The sequence below is a fragment of the Epinephelus lanceolatus genome, chromosome 11, assembly GCF_041903045.1.
Source record: "Epinephelus lanceolatus isolate andai-2023 chromosome 11, ASM4190304v1, whole genome shotgun sequence".
NCBI lineage: Eukaryota > Metazoa > Chordata > Actinopteri > Perciformes > Serranidae > Epinephelus > Epinephelus lanceolatus.
Window position 1 is genome coordinate 45664431 of NC_135744.1, and position 12700 is coordinate 45677130.

General features: G+C 43.9%; 1 protein-coding gene across 5 annotated transcripts in view; it reads left to right on the top strand.

Annotated features, from left to right (window-relative positions):
• Positions 1–12700, top strand: part of LOC117270921 (platelet-derived growth factor receptor beta-like) — a 50151-nt gene that overhangs the window by 15144 nt on the left and 22307 nt on the right. For all 5 annotated transcript variants that reach the window (XM_078172717.1, XM_078172719.1, XM_033648936.2 and 2 more), the window contains 7 exons: positions 2–76; positions 160–343; positions 3831–3946; positions 4049–4160; positions 4281–4383; positions 4499–4607; positions 5632–5726. In XM_078172717.1, coding sequence (XP_078028843.1) covers positions 2–76; positions 160–343; positions 3831–3946; positions 4049–4160; positions 4281–4383; positions 4499–4607; positions 5632–5726 — 794 coding nt within the window. The remainder of the gene's footprint in view (position 1; positions 77–159; positions 344–3830; positions 3947–4048; positions 4161–4280; positions 4384–4498; positions 4608–5631; positions 5727–12700) is intronic.

The following is a 12700-nucleotide window of genomic DNA, read 5'->3' on the forward strand; positions in this document are numbered from 1 at the left end:
GGTGTGTATGTGTGTGTGGTGCAGGAGACGGTGCAGGAACGAACCGTGAGGAAAAACATCACAGTGACAGTGCTGGGTGAGTATGCACACACACGCGCACACACACACACACACACACACACACACACACACACAGGTAAAGTGTGTGTGTCTCTGCAGATCGAGGGTATGTCTACCTGTGGCCATCAGGTGACACCAACATGTCGTCTCTCCTCCATCACACGGTGGAGTTCAGTGTGGAGGTCGACGCCCATCCCGCCCCCACCGTCCTCTGGACCAAAGACAACCAGACCATCCCCAAGGAAACCACCTCTGTCACCACCACACATCTGACAGGAAGCAGGTAGATCACAGCTGATACCTCAGTGGTCACACACAAGCTCATAGCTCGGCTCATCAGCCAAGTCAGACTTCTCGTCCTGTCTGAGTACGTCTGACTCCAACTCGATAGGCGGTGCTGTGTCCTTTTTAATATCGTGCATATTGAGCGAGCTGCGGTTGACTCAAAGAGGAAGCAAATGACGAAAGAAGATGACAGAGATGAATATATGGAAATACCATCCATAAACTTCCAAATGTTGAGCTTCGTCAGCTGTGACTGTCGTTTCCTCGTCCGTCCAGAGGTGCGTCTTCTGCTTCTCGGTCATCATGGTGTTTGTTTGTTTGTTTTTCGGGGAGTAACTGAACTGCTGCTACGACATCTCCTTCTTCTTCTGGGTGAAAGAAAAAGTGATGCATGTGCAGAAAGCCGAGTCTGACTCCAGTCACACTGACTCCAGTGGCACTGACTCCAGTCACACTGGCTCCAGTGGCACTGACTGCAGTCACACTGACTCCGGTGTCAATGACTCCAGTAGCACTGACTCCAATCACACTGGCTCCAGTCACACTGACTCCAGTGGCACTGACTCCAGTGTCACTGACTCCAGTCACACTGACTCCAGTGGTACTGACTCCAGTGTCACTGACTCCAGTCACACTGACTTCAGCGGCACTGACTCCAGTCGCACTGACTGCAGTCACACTGACTCCGGTATCAATGACTCCAGTCGCACTGATTCCAGTGGCACTGACTCCAGTCGCACTGACTCCAGCGTCACTGACTGCAGTCACACTGACTCTGGTGTCAATGACTCCAGTCGCACTGACTCCAGTCACACTGACTCCAGTGGCACTGACTCCAGTGTCACTGACTCCAGTGTCACTGACTCCAGTGGCACTGACTCCAGTCACACTGACTCCAGTCACAAGGACTCCAGTCACACTGACTCCAGTCACACTGGCTCCAGTCGCGCTGACTCCAGTCACACGGACTCCAGTCACACTGGCTCCAGTCACACTGACTCCAGTCGCACTGACTCCAGTCGCACTGACTCCAGCGTCACTGACTGCAGTCACACTGACTCCGGTGTCAATGACTCCAGTCGCACTGACTCCAGTGACACTGGCTCCAGTGGCACTGACTCCAGTGTCACTGATTCCAGTGTCACTGACTGCAGTCACACTGACTCCGGTGTCAATGACTCCAGTTGCACTGACTCCAGTCACACTGACTCCAGTAGCACTGGCTCCAGCGTCTCTGACTGCAGTCACACTGACTCCGGTGTCAATGACTCCAGTCGCACTGACTCCGGTCACACTGACTCCAGCGGCACCGACTCCAGCGGCACTGACTCCAGTCACACTGACTTCAGCGGCACTGACTCCAGTGGCACTGATTCCAGTCACACTGACTCCAGTCACAAGGACTCCAGTCACACTGACTCCAGTCACACTGACTCCAATGGCACTGGCTCCAGTCGCACTGACTCCAGTCGCACTGACTCCACTCACACTGACTCCAGTGGCACTGACTCCAGTGTCACTGACTCCGGTGTCAATGACTCCAGTGGCACTGACTCCAGTCACACTGACTCCAGTTGCACTGGCTCCAGTCGCACTGACTCCAGTCGCACTGACTCCACTCACACTGACTCCAGTGGCACTGACTCCAGTGTCACTGACTCCGGTGTCAATGACTCCAGTGGCACTGACTCCAGTCACACTGACTCCAGTTGCACTGGCTCCAGTCACACTGACTCCAGTCACACTGACTCCAATGGCACTGGCTCCAGTGTCACTGACTCCAGTCACACTGACTCCAATGGCACTGACTCCATTCACACTGACTCCAGTCACACTGACTCCAATGGCACTGGCTCCAATGGCACTGGCTCCAGTCGCACTGACTCCAGTCGCACTGACTCCACTCACACTGACTCCAGTGGCACTGACTCCAGTGTCACTGACTCCGGTGTCAATGACTCCGGTGGCACTGACTCCAGTCACACTGACTCCAGTCGCACTGGCTCCAGTCACACTGACTCCAGTCACACTGACTCCAATGGCACTGACTCCAGTCACACTGACTCCAGTCGCACTGGCTCCAGTCACACTGACTCCAGTCACACTGACTCCAGTGGCACTGACTCCAGTGTCACTGACTCCGGTGTCAATGACTCCGGTGGCACTGACTCCAGTCGCACTGGCTCCAGTCACACTGACTCCAGTCGCACTGACTCCAGTCGCACTGATTCCAGCGTCACTGACTTTAGTCACACTGACTCCGGTGTCAATGACTCCAGTCGCACTGACTCCAGTGACACTGGCTCCAGTGGCACTGACTCCAGTGGCACTGACTCCAGTGTCACTGACTGCAGTCACACTGACTCCGGTGTCAGTGACTCCAGTCACACTGACTCCAGTGTCACTGACTGCAGTCACACTGACTCCGGTGTCAATGACTCCAGTGGCACTGACTCCAGTCACACTGACTCCAGTGTCACTGACTCCAGTCACACTGACTCCAGTGGCACTTGCTCCAGTCACACTGACTCCAGTGGCACTGACTCCAGTCACACTGACTTCAGTGGCACTGACTCCAATGGCACTGACTCCAGTCACACTGACTCCAGCGGCACTGACTCCAGCGGCACTGACTCCGGTCACACTGACTCCAGCGGCACCGACTCCAGTGGCACTGACTCCAGCGGCACCGACTCCAGCGGCACCGACTCCAGCGGCACTGATTCCAGTCACACTGACTCCAGTCACACTGACTCCAGTCACACTGGCTCCAGTGTCACTGACTCCAGCGGCACTGACTCCAGTCACACTGACTTCAGCGGCACTGACTCCAGCGGCACTGACTCCAGTCACACTGACTTCAGCGGCACTGACTTCAGCGGCACTGACTCCAGCGGCACTGACTCCAGTCACACTGACTCCGGTGTCAATGACTCCGGTGTCAATGACTCCAGCGTCACTGACTCCAGCGGCACTGATTCCAGTCACACTGATTCCAGTCACACTGACTCCAGTCACACTGACTCCAGTCGCACTGGCTCCAGTCACACTGACTCCAGTCGCACTGACTCCAGTCACACTTGCTCCAGTCACACTGACTCCAGTCACACTGACTCCAGTGGCACTGACTCCAGTGGCACTGACTCCAGTCACACGGACTCCAGTCACACTGACTCCAGTCGCACTGGCTCCAGTCGCACTGACTCCAGCGTCACTGACTGCAGTCACACTGACTCCGGTGTCAATGACTCCAGTCGCACTGACTCCATTCACACTTGCTCCAGTCACACTGACTCCAGTCGCACTGAGTGGACACATGCATCATTATTATTATTATTATTATTATTATTATTATTATTATCATTATTATCTGGGGATGTTAGTTACGGATAGGTTCTGTTGGACTGAGCTGATAGCTGCATGTAAACGTACTGACTGAAGGCTGGTTGATTGATTGGTTTATTGATTGATTGATTGATGTGCAGGTATGTGAGCAAACTGACACTGGTTCGAGTCCAAATGGATCAGACAGGAAGTTACACAGCGATCGTTTCCAACGAAGACGATGCCGAGGAGGTCATCTTCAACCTGGAGGTCAAAGGTCAGAGAGACAGACAGTGTGTGTGTGTGTGTGTGTGTGTGTTTGTTTACTTGTGTGTGTGTTTGTTTACGTGTGTGTGTGTGTGTGTGTGTGTGTGTGCAGCGCCTCCCAAGATCACATCTCTGTCGGAGGTCGACGGTAAGGCAATGGTGTGTGTCAGCGAAGGAGCTCCGCCCCCCTCTGTTATCTGGTACACCTGTCACAGCTCACAAAGGTAAACACACGCATACACATACACACACACACACACACACACACACATACACACAGACACACACACACACCAGTGTGACATTATACGTGTTGCCTTGGTTATGGTGTTCGTCTCCTCCAGGTGCAGTAATGTGACAGGTGGCTGGAGGAGCCTATCAGCAGCCTTGGAGGGCGTGGCTCTACAGGAGACCTTCACTGAGGTGGAGGAGAGAGGCGTCACACAGGTAACCAGTGACATCATCAGTGTGATGTCATCAGGTGATGTGAAGATGACTGACAGCTGTGTGTGTGTGTGTGTGTGTGTGTGTGTGTGTGTGTGTGTGTGTGTGACCTGTGCAGGTCTGCAGTGTGTTGACTCTGCAGAGTCTCAGCTCGCTGTCAGCTGTTCGCTGTGAAGCCAAAAACTCTGCAGGACGAAGAGCCAGAGACATGCGAGTCGTGTCCAACTGTACGTACTGTCCACCTGTCCTACTGTCCACCTGTCCACCTGTCCACCTGTCCAACTGTCCACCTGTCCACCTGTCCTACTGTCCACCTGTCCAACTATACGTACTGTCCACCTGTCCTACTGTCCACCTGTCCAACTGTACGTACTGTCCACCTGTCCTACTGTCCACCTGTACAACTATACATACTGTCTACCTTCCTACTGTCCAACTGTATGTACTGTCCACCTGTCCTACTGTCCACCCTTCCACCTGTCTACCTTTCAACCCTCTGTCCTTGGATTCTGTCCTTGAACCCCCTGCCCTTGAACCCTCTATCCTTGGACTCTGTCCTTGGACTCTCAGTCCTTGGACTCTCAGTCCTTGGACTCTGTCCTTGGACCCTCTGTCCTTGGACTCTCTGTCCTTGAACCCTTTGTCCTTGGCCTCCCAGTCCTTGGACTCTCTGTCCTTGGACTCTCTGTCCTTGGACTCTCTGTCCTTGGACTCTGTCCTTGGACCCTCTGCCCTTGGAGTCTCAGTCCTTGGACTCTCTGTCCTTGGACTCTCTGCCCTTGGACTCTCTGCCCTTGGACCCTCTGCCCTTGAACCCTCTGTCCTTGGACTCTCTGTCCTTGGACTCTCTGTCCTTGGACCCTCTGTCCTTGGACGCTCAGACTCTCTGCCCTTGGACTCTCTGTCCTTGGACTCTCTGTCCTTGGACTCTGTCCTTGGACCTTCTGCCCTTGGACTCTCTGTCCTTGGACTCTCTGTCTTTGAACCCTCTGCCCTTGGACTCTCAGTCCTTGGACTCTCTGTCCTTGGACCCTCTGTCCTTGGATGCTCGGACTCTCTGTCCTTGGACCCTCTGTCCTTCGATGCTCGGACTCTCTGTCCTTGGACTCTCTGTCCTTGGATCCTCAGAGGAGTGGTCTCTCTACAGGATGGACAGACAGTAATCTGTAGTGATGTACATTATTTATCTGTGTTCTTGTCTCTCTGTCTGTCCGTCCTTCTGTCTCTCTCTGACCTCCTATCTGTCTCCAGTTCTTCTGTCTCAGGTCACAGTGTTGGCGGTCGTTCTGGTTCTGGTCATCCTCGCCGTTGTTTTCCTCATCATCCTCATCCTCCTCTGGAGAAAAGTCAGTACTATGACGTACTGTAGTTTCAGTGTTACAGTAATTTGTAGTTTCAGTGCTACAGTAGTTTGTAGTTTCAGTGTTACAGTAGTTTGTAGTTTCAGTGTGACAGTAGTTTGTAGTTTCAGTGTGACAGTAGTTTGTAGTTTCAGTGATACAGTAGTTTGTAGTTTCAGTGTTACAGTAGTTTTTAGTTCAGTGTTACAGTAGTTTGTAGTTTCAGTGCTGCAGTAGTTGTAGTTTCAGTGTTACAGTAGTTTGTAGTTTCAGTGCTGCAGTTCTTTGTAGTTTCAGTGTGACAGTACTTTGTAGTTTCAGTGCTGCAGTACTTTGTAGTTTCAGTGTGACAGCAGTGTAGTTTCAGTGTTACAGTAGTTTGTAGTTTCAGTGCTGCAGTACGTTGTAGTTTAAGTGTGACAGCAGTGTAGTTCCAGTGTTGCAGTAGTTTGTAGTTTTAGTGCTGCAGTACTTTGTAGTTTCAGTGTGACAGCAGTGTAGTTTCAGTGTGACAGTAGTTTGTAGTTTCAGTGCTGCAGTACGTTGTAGTTTAAGTGTGACAGCAGTGTAGTTCCAGTGTTACAGTAGTTTGTAGTTTCAGTGCTGCAGTACGTTGTAGTTTAAGTGTGACAGCAGTGTAGTTTCAGTGTTACAGTACTTTGTAATTTCAGTGTTGCAGTAGTTTCTAGTTTCAGTGTGACAGTAATTTGTAGTTTCAGTGTTACAGTAGTTTGTAGTTTCACTGCTACAGTAGTTTGTTGTTTCAGTGTTACAGTAGTTTGTAGTTATAGTGTTACAGTTCTTTGTAGTTTCAGTGTGACAGTAGTTTGTAGTTTCAGTGTTACAGTACTTTGTAGTTTCAGTGTTGCAGTAGTTTCTAGTTTCAGTGTGACAGTAATTTGTAGTTTCAGTGTTACAGTAGTTTGTAGTTTCACTGCTACAGTAGTTTGTTGTTTCAGTGTTACAGTAGTTTGTAGTTATAGTGTTACAGTTCTTTGTAGTTTCAGTGTGACAGTAGTTTGTAGTTTCAGTGTTACAGTGGTTTGTAGTTTCAGTGCTGCAGTAGTTTGTAGTTTCAGTGTGACAGTAGTTTGTAGTTTCAGTGTTACAGTAGTTTTTAGTTCAGTGTTACAGTAGTTTGTAGTTTCAGTGCTGCAGTAGTTTGTAGTTTCAGTGTGACAGTAGTTTGTAGTTTCAGTGCTGCAGTAGTTTGTAGTTTCAGTGTGACAGCAGTGTATAGTTTCAGTGTTGCAGTAGTTTGTAGTTTCAGTGTTACAGTAGTTTGTAGTTCAGTGTTACAGTTCTTTGTAGTTTCAGTGTAACAGTAGTTTGTAGTTTCAGTGTTAAAGTTCTTTGTAGTTTCAGTGTTACAGTAGTTTGTAGTTTAGGTGCTGCAGTACTTTGTAGTTTCAGTGTGACAGCAGTTTGTAGTTTCAGTGTTACAGTAGTTTGTAGTTTCAGTGCTACAGTAGTTTGTAGTTTCAGTGTTACCGTAGTTTGTAGTTTCAGTGTTACAGTTCTTTGTAGTTTCAGTGTTACATTAGTTTGTAGTTTCAGTGTTACAGTTCTTTGTAGTTTCAGTGCTGCAGTACTTTGTAGTTTCAGTATTACAGTAGTTTGTAGTTTCAGTGTGACAGTAGTTTGTAGTTTTAGTGCTGCGGTAGTTTGTAGTTTCAGTGTTAACAGTTCTTTGTAGTTTCAGTGCTGTAGTACTTTGTTGTTTCAGTGTTACAGTAGTTTGTAGTTTCAGTGATACAGTAGTTTGTATTTTCAGTATGACAGCAGTTTGTAGTTTCAGTGTTACAGTAGTTTGTAGTTTCAGTGTGACAGTAGTTTGTAGTTTTAGTGCTGCAGTAGTTTGTAGTTTTAGTGCTGCAGTAGTTTGTAGTTTTAGTGTAACAGTAATTTGTAGTTTCAGTGTTACAGTTCTTTGGAGTTTCAATGTTACAGTAGTTTGTAGTTTCAGTGCTGCAGTAGTTTCTAGTTTCAGTGTAACAGTAGTTTGTAGTTTCAGTGTTAGAGTAGTTTGTAGTTTCAGTGTGACAGGAGTTTGTAGTTTCAGTGTTACAGTAGTTTGTAGTTTCAATGCTGCAGTAGTTTGTAGTTTCAATGCTGCAGTAGTTTGTAGTTTCAGTGTGACAGCAGTTTGTAGTTTCAGTGATACAGTAGTTTGTAGTTTCAGTGTTACAGTAGTTTTTAGTTCAGTGTTACAGTAGTTTGTAGTTTCAGTGCTGCAGTAGTTGTAGTTTCAGTGCAACAGTAGTTTGTAGTTTAAGTGCTACAGTTCTTTGTAGTTTCAGTGTTACAGTAGTTTGTAGTTTCAGTGTTACACTAGTTTGTAGTTATAGTGTTACAGTTCTTTGTAGTTTCAGTGTGACAGTAGTTTGTAGTTTCAGTGTTACAGTAGTTTTTAGTTTCAGTGTTACAGTAGTTTGTAGATTCAGTGCTGCAATACTTTGTAGTTTCAGTGTTACAGTAGTTTGTAGTCATAGTGTTACAGTTCTTTGTAGTTTCAGTGTGACAGTAGTTTGTAGTTTCAGTGTTACAGTAGTTTTTAGTTCAGTGTTACAATAGTTTGTAGTTTCAGTGCTGCAGTAGTTTGTAGTTTCAGTGTGACAGTAGTTTGTAGTTTCAGTGTTACAGTAATTTTTAGTTCAGTGTTACAGTAGTTTGTAGTTTCAGTGCTACAGTAGTTTGTAGTTTCAGTGTGACAGCAGTGTATAGTTTCAGTGTTACAGTTGTTTGTAGTTTCAGTGTTACAGTAGTTTTTAGTTCAGTGTTAAAGTTCTTTGTAGTTTCAGTGTTACAGTAGTTTGTAGTTTAAGTGCTGCAGTACTTTGTAGTTTCAGTGTTACAGCAGTTTGTAGTTTCAGTGTTACAGTAGTTTGTAGTTTCAGTGTGACAGTACTTTGTAGTTTCAGTGCTACAGTAGTTTGTATTTTCAGTGTTACCGTAGTTTGTAGTTTCAGTGTTACAGTTCTTTGTAGTTTCAGTGTTACAGTAGTTTGTAGTTTCAGTGTTACAGTAGTTTGAAGTTTCAGTGTTAAAGTTCTTTGTAGTTTCAGTGTTACAGTAGTTTGTAGTTTCAGTGTTACAGTAGTTTTTAGTTCAGTGTTACAGTAGTTTGTAGTTTCAGTGCTGCAGTAGTTTGTAGTTTCAGTGTGACAGTAGTTTGTAGTTTCAGTGTTACAGTAGTTTGTAGTCATAGTGTTACAGTTCTTTGGAGTTTCAGTGTGACAGTAGTTTGTAGTTTCAGTGTTACAGTAGTTTTTAGTTCAGTGTTACAGTAGTTTGTAGTTTCAGTGCTGCAGTAGTTTGTAGTTTCAGTGTGACAATAGTTTGTAGTTTCAGTGTTACAGTAGTTTTTAGTTCAGTGTTACAGTAGTTTGTAGTTTCAGTGTGACAGTAGTTTGTAGTTTCAGTGTGACAGCAGTGTATAGTTTCAGTGTGACAGTAGTTTGTAGTTTCAGTGTTACAGTAGTTTTTGTTTCAGTGTTACAGTTCTTTGTAGTTTCAGTGTTACAGTAGTTTGTAGTTTCAGTGTGACAGGAGTTTGTAGTTTAAGTGTGACATCAGTTTGTAGTTTCAGTGTTACAGTACTTTGTAGTTTCAGTGCTACAGTACTTTGTAGTTTCAGTGCTACAGTAGTTTGTAGTTTCAGTGTTACCGTAGTTTGTAGTTTCAGTGTTACAGCAGTGTATAGTTTCAGTGTGACAGTAGTTTGTAGTTTCAGTGTTACAGTAGTTTTTAGTTCAGTGTTACAGTTCTTTGTAGTTTCAGTGTTACAGTAGTTTGTAGTTTCAGTGTGACAGGAGTTTGTAGTTTCAGTGTGACAGCAGTTTGTAGTTTCAGTGTTACAGTACTTTGTAGTTTCAGTGTTAAAGTTCTTTGGAGTTTCAGTCTGACAGTAGTTTGTAGTTTCAGTGCTGCAGTAGTTTGTAGTTTCAGTGTGACAGTAGTTTGTAGTTTCAGTGTTACAGTAGTTTGTAGTTTCATTGCTGCAGTACTTTGTAGTTTCAGTGTGATAGCAGTGTATAGTTTCAGTGTTACAGTAGTTTGTAGTTTCAGTGTTACAGTAGTTTGTAGTTTCAGTGTGACAGTACTTTGTAGTTTCAGTGCTACAGTAGTTTGTATTTTCAGTGTTACCGTAGTTTGTAGTTTCAGTGTTACAGTTCTTTGTAGTTTCAGTGTTACAGTAGTTTGTAGTTTCAGTGTTACAGTAGTTTGAAGTTTCAGTGTTAAAGTTCTTTGTAGTTTCAGTGTTACAGTAGTTTGTAGTCATAGTGTTACAGTTCTTTGGAGTTTCAGTGTGACAGTAGTTTGTAGTTTCAGTGTTACAGTAGTTTTTAGTTCAGTGTTAGAGTAGTTTGTAGTTTCAGTGCTGCAGTAGTTTGTAGTTTCAGTGTGACAGTAGTTTGTAGTTTCAGTGTTACAGTAGTTTGTAGTCATAGTGTTACAGTTCTTTGGAGTTTCAGTGTGACAGTAGTTTGTAGTTTCAGTGTTACAGTAGTTTTTAGTTCAGTGTTACAGTAGTTTGTAGTTTCAGTGCTGCAGTAGTTTGTAGTTTCAGTGTGACAGTAGTTTGTAGTTTCAGTGTTACAGTAGTTTTTAGTTCAGTGTTACAGTAGTTTGTAGTTTCAGTGTGACAGTAGTTTGTAGTTTCAGTGTGACAGCAGTGTATAGTTTCAGTGTTACAGTAGTTTGTAGTTTCAGTGTTAAAGTAGTTTTTAGTTCAGTGTTACAGTTCTTTGTAGTTTCAGTGTTACAGTAGTTTGTAGTTTCAGTGTGACAGGAGTTTGTAGTTTCAGTGTGACAGCAGTTTGTAGTTTCAGTGTTACAGTACTTTGTAGTTTCAGTGCTACAGTAGTTTGTAGTTTCAGTGTTACCGTAGTTTGCAGTTTCAGTGTTACAGTTATTTGTAGTTTCAGTGTTACAGTAGTTTGTAGTTTCAGTGTTAAAGTTCTTTGGAGTTTCAGTCTGACAGTAGTTTGTAGTTTCAGTGCTGCAGTAGTTTGTAGTTTCAGTGTGACAGTAGTTTGTAGTTTCAGTGTTACAGTAGTTTTTAGTTCAGTGTTACAGTAGTTTGTAGTTTCATTACTGCAGTACTTTGTAGTTTCAGTGTGATAGCAGTGTATAGTTTCAGTGTTACAGTAGTTTGTAGTTTCAGTGTTACAGTAGTTTTTAGTTCAGTGTTACAGTTCTTTGTAGTTTCAGTGTTACAGTAGTTTGTAGTTTCAGTGCTACATTACTTTGTAGTTTCAGTGCTACAGTAGTTTGTAGTTTCAGTGTTACAGTTCTTTGTAGTTTCATTGCTGCAGTACTTTGTAGTTTCAGTGTTACAGTTCTTTGTAGTTTCATTGCTGCAGTACTTTGTAGTTTCAGTGTTACAGTAGTTTGTAGTTTTAGTGCTGCGGTAGTTTGTAGTTTCAGTGATACAGTGGTTTGTAGTTTCAGTGTTAACAGTTCTTTGTAGTTTCAGTGCTGTAGTACTTTGTTGTTTCAGTGTTACAGTAGTTTCTAGTTTCAGTGATACAGTAGTTTGTATTTTCAGTGTGACAGCAGTTTGTAGTTTCAGTGTTACAGTAGTTTGTAGTTTCAGTGTGACAGTAGTTTGTAGTTTTAGTGCTGCAGTAGTTTGTAGTTTCAGTGTTACAGTTCTTTGGAGTTTCAGTGTTAACAGTTCTTTGTAGTTTCTAGTTTCAGTGCAACAGTAGTTTGTAGTTTCAGTGTTAGAGTAGTTTGTAGTTTCAGTGTTACAGTAGTTTGTAGTTTCAGTGTAACAGTGGTTTGTAGTTTCAGTGTTAACAGTTCTTTGTAGTTTCAGTGCTGTAGTACTTTGTTGTTTCAGTGTTACAGTAGTTTCTAGTTTCAGTGATACAGTAGTTTGTATTTTCAGTGTGACAGCAGTTTGTAGTTTCAGTGTTACAGTAGTTTGTAGTTTCAGTGTGACAGTAGTTTGTAGTTTTAGTGCTGCAGTAATTTGTAGTTTCAGTGTTACAGTTCTTTGGAGTTTCAGTGTTAACAGTTCTTTGTAGTTTCTAGTTTCAGTGCAACAGTAGTTTGTAGTTTCAGTGTTAGAGTAGTTTGTAGTTTCAGTGTTACAGTAGTTTGTAGTTTCAGTGTAACAGTGGTTTGTAGTTTCAGTGTTAACAGTTCTTTGTAGTTTCAGTGCTGTAGTACTTTGTTGTTTCAGTCTTACAGTAGTTTGTAGTTTCAGTGATACAGTAGTTTGTATTTTCAGTGTGACAGCAGTTTGTAGTTTCAGTGTTACAGTAGTTTGTAGTTTCAGTGTGACAGTAGTTTGTAGTTTTAGTGCTGCAGTAGTTTGTAGTTTCAGTGTAACAGTAATTTGTAGTTTCAGTGTTACAGTTCTTTGGAGTTTCAGTGTTACAGTAGTTTGTAGTTTCAGTGCTGCAGTAGTTTCTAGTTTCGGTGTAACAGTAGTTTGTAGTTTCAGTGCTGCAGTAGTTTGTAGTTTCAGTGTTACAGTAGTTTGTAGTTTCAGCGTGACAGTAGTTTGTAGTTTCAATGCTGCAGTAGTTTGTAGTTTCAGTGTGACAGCAGTTTGTAGTTTCAGTGATACAGTAGTTTGTAGTTTCAGTGTTACAGTAGTTTTTAGTTCAGTGTTACAGTAGTTCGTAGTTTCAGTGCTGCAGTAGTTGTAGTTTCAGTGTTACAGTAGTTTGTAGTTTCAGTGCTGCAGTACTTTGTAGTTTCAGTGTGACAGCAGTGTAGTTTCAGTGTTACAGTAGTTTGTAGTTTCAGTGTTGCAGTACTTTGTAGTTTCAGTCTGACAACAGTGTAGTTTCAGTGTTACAGTAGTTTGTAGTTTCAGTGCTGCAGTACTTTGTAGTTTCAGTGTGACAGCAGTTTATAGTTTCAGTGTTACAGTAGTTTGTTGTTTTAGTGTTACAGTAGTTTTTAGTTCAGTGTGACAGTAGTTTGTAGTTTTAGTGCTGCAGTAGTTTGTAGTTTCAGTG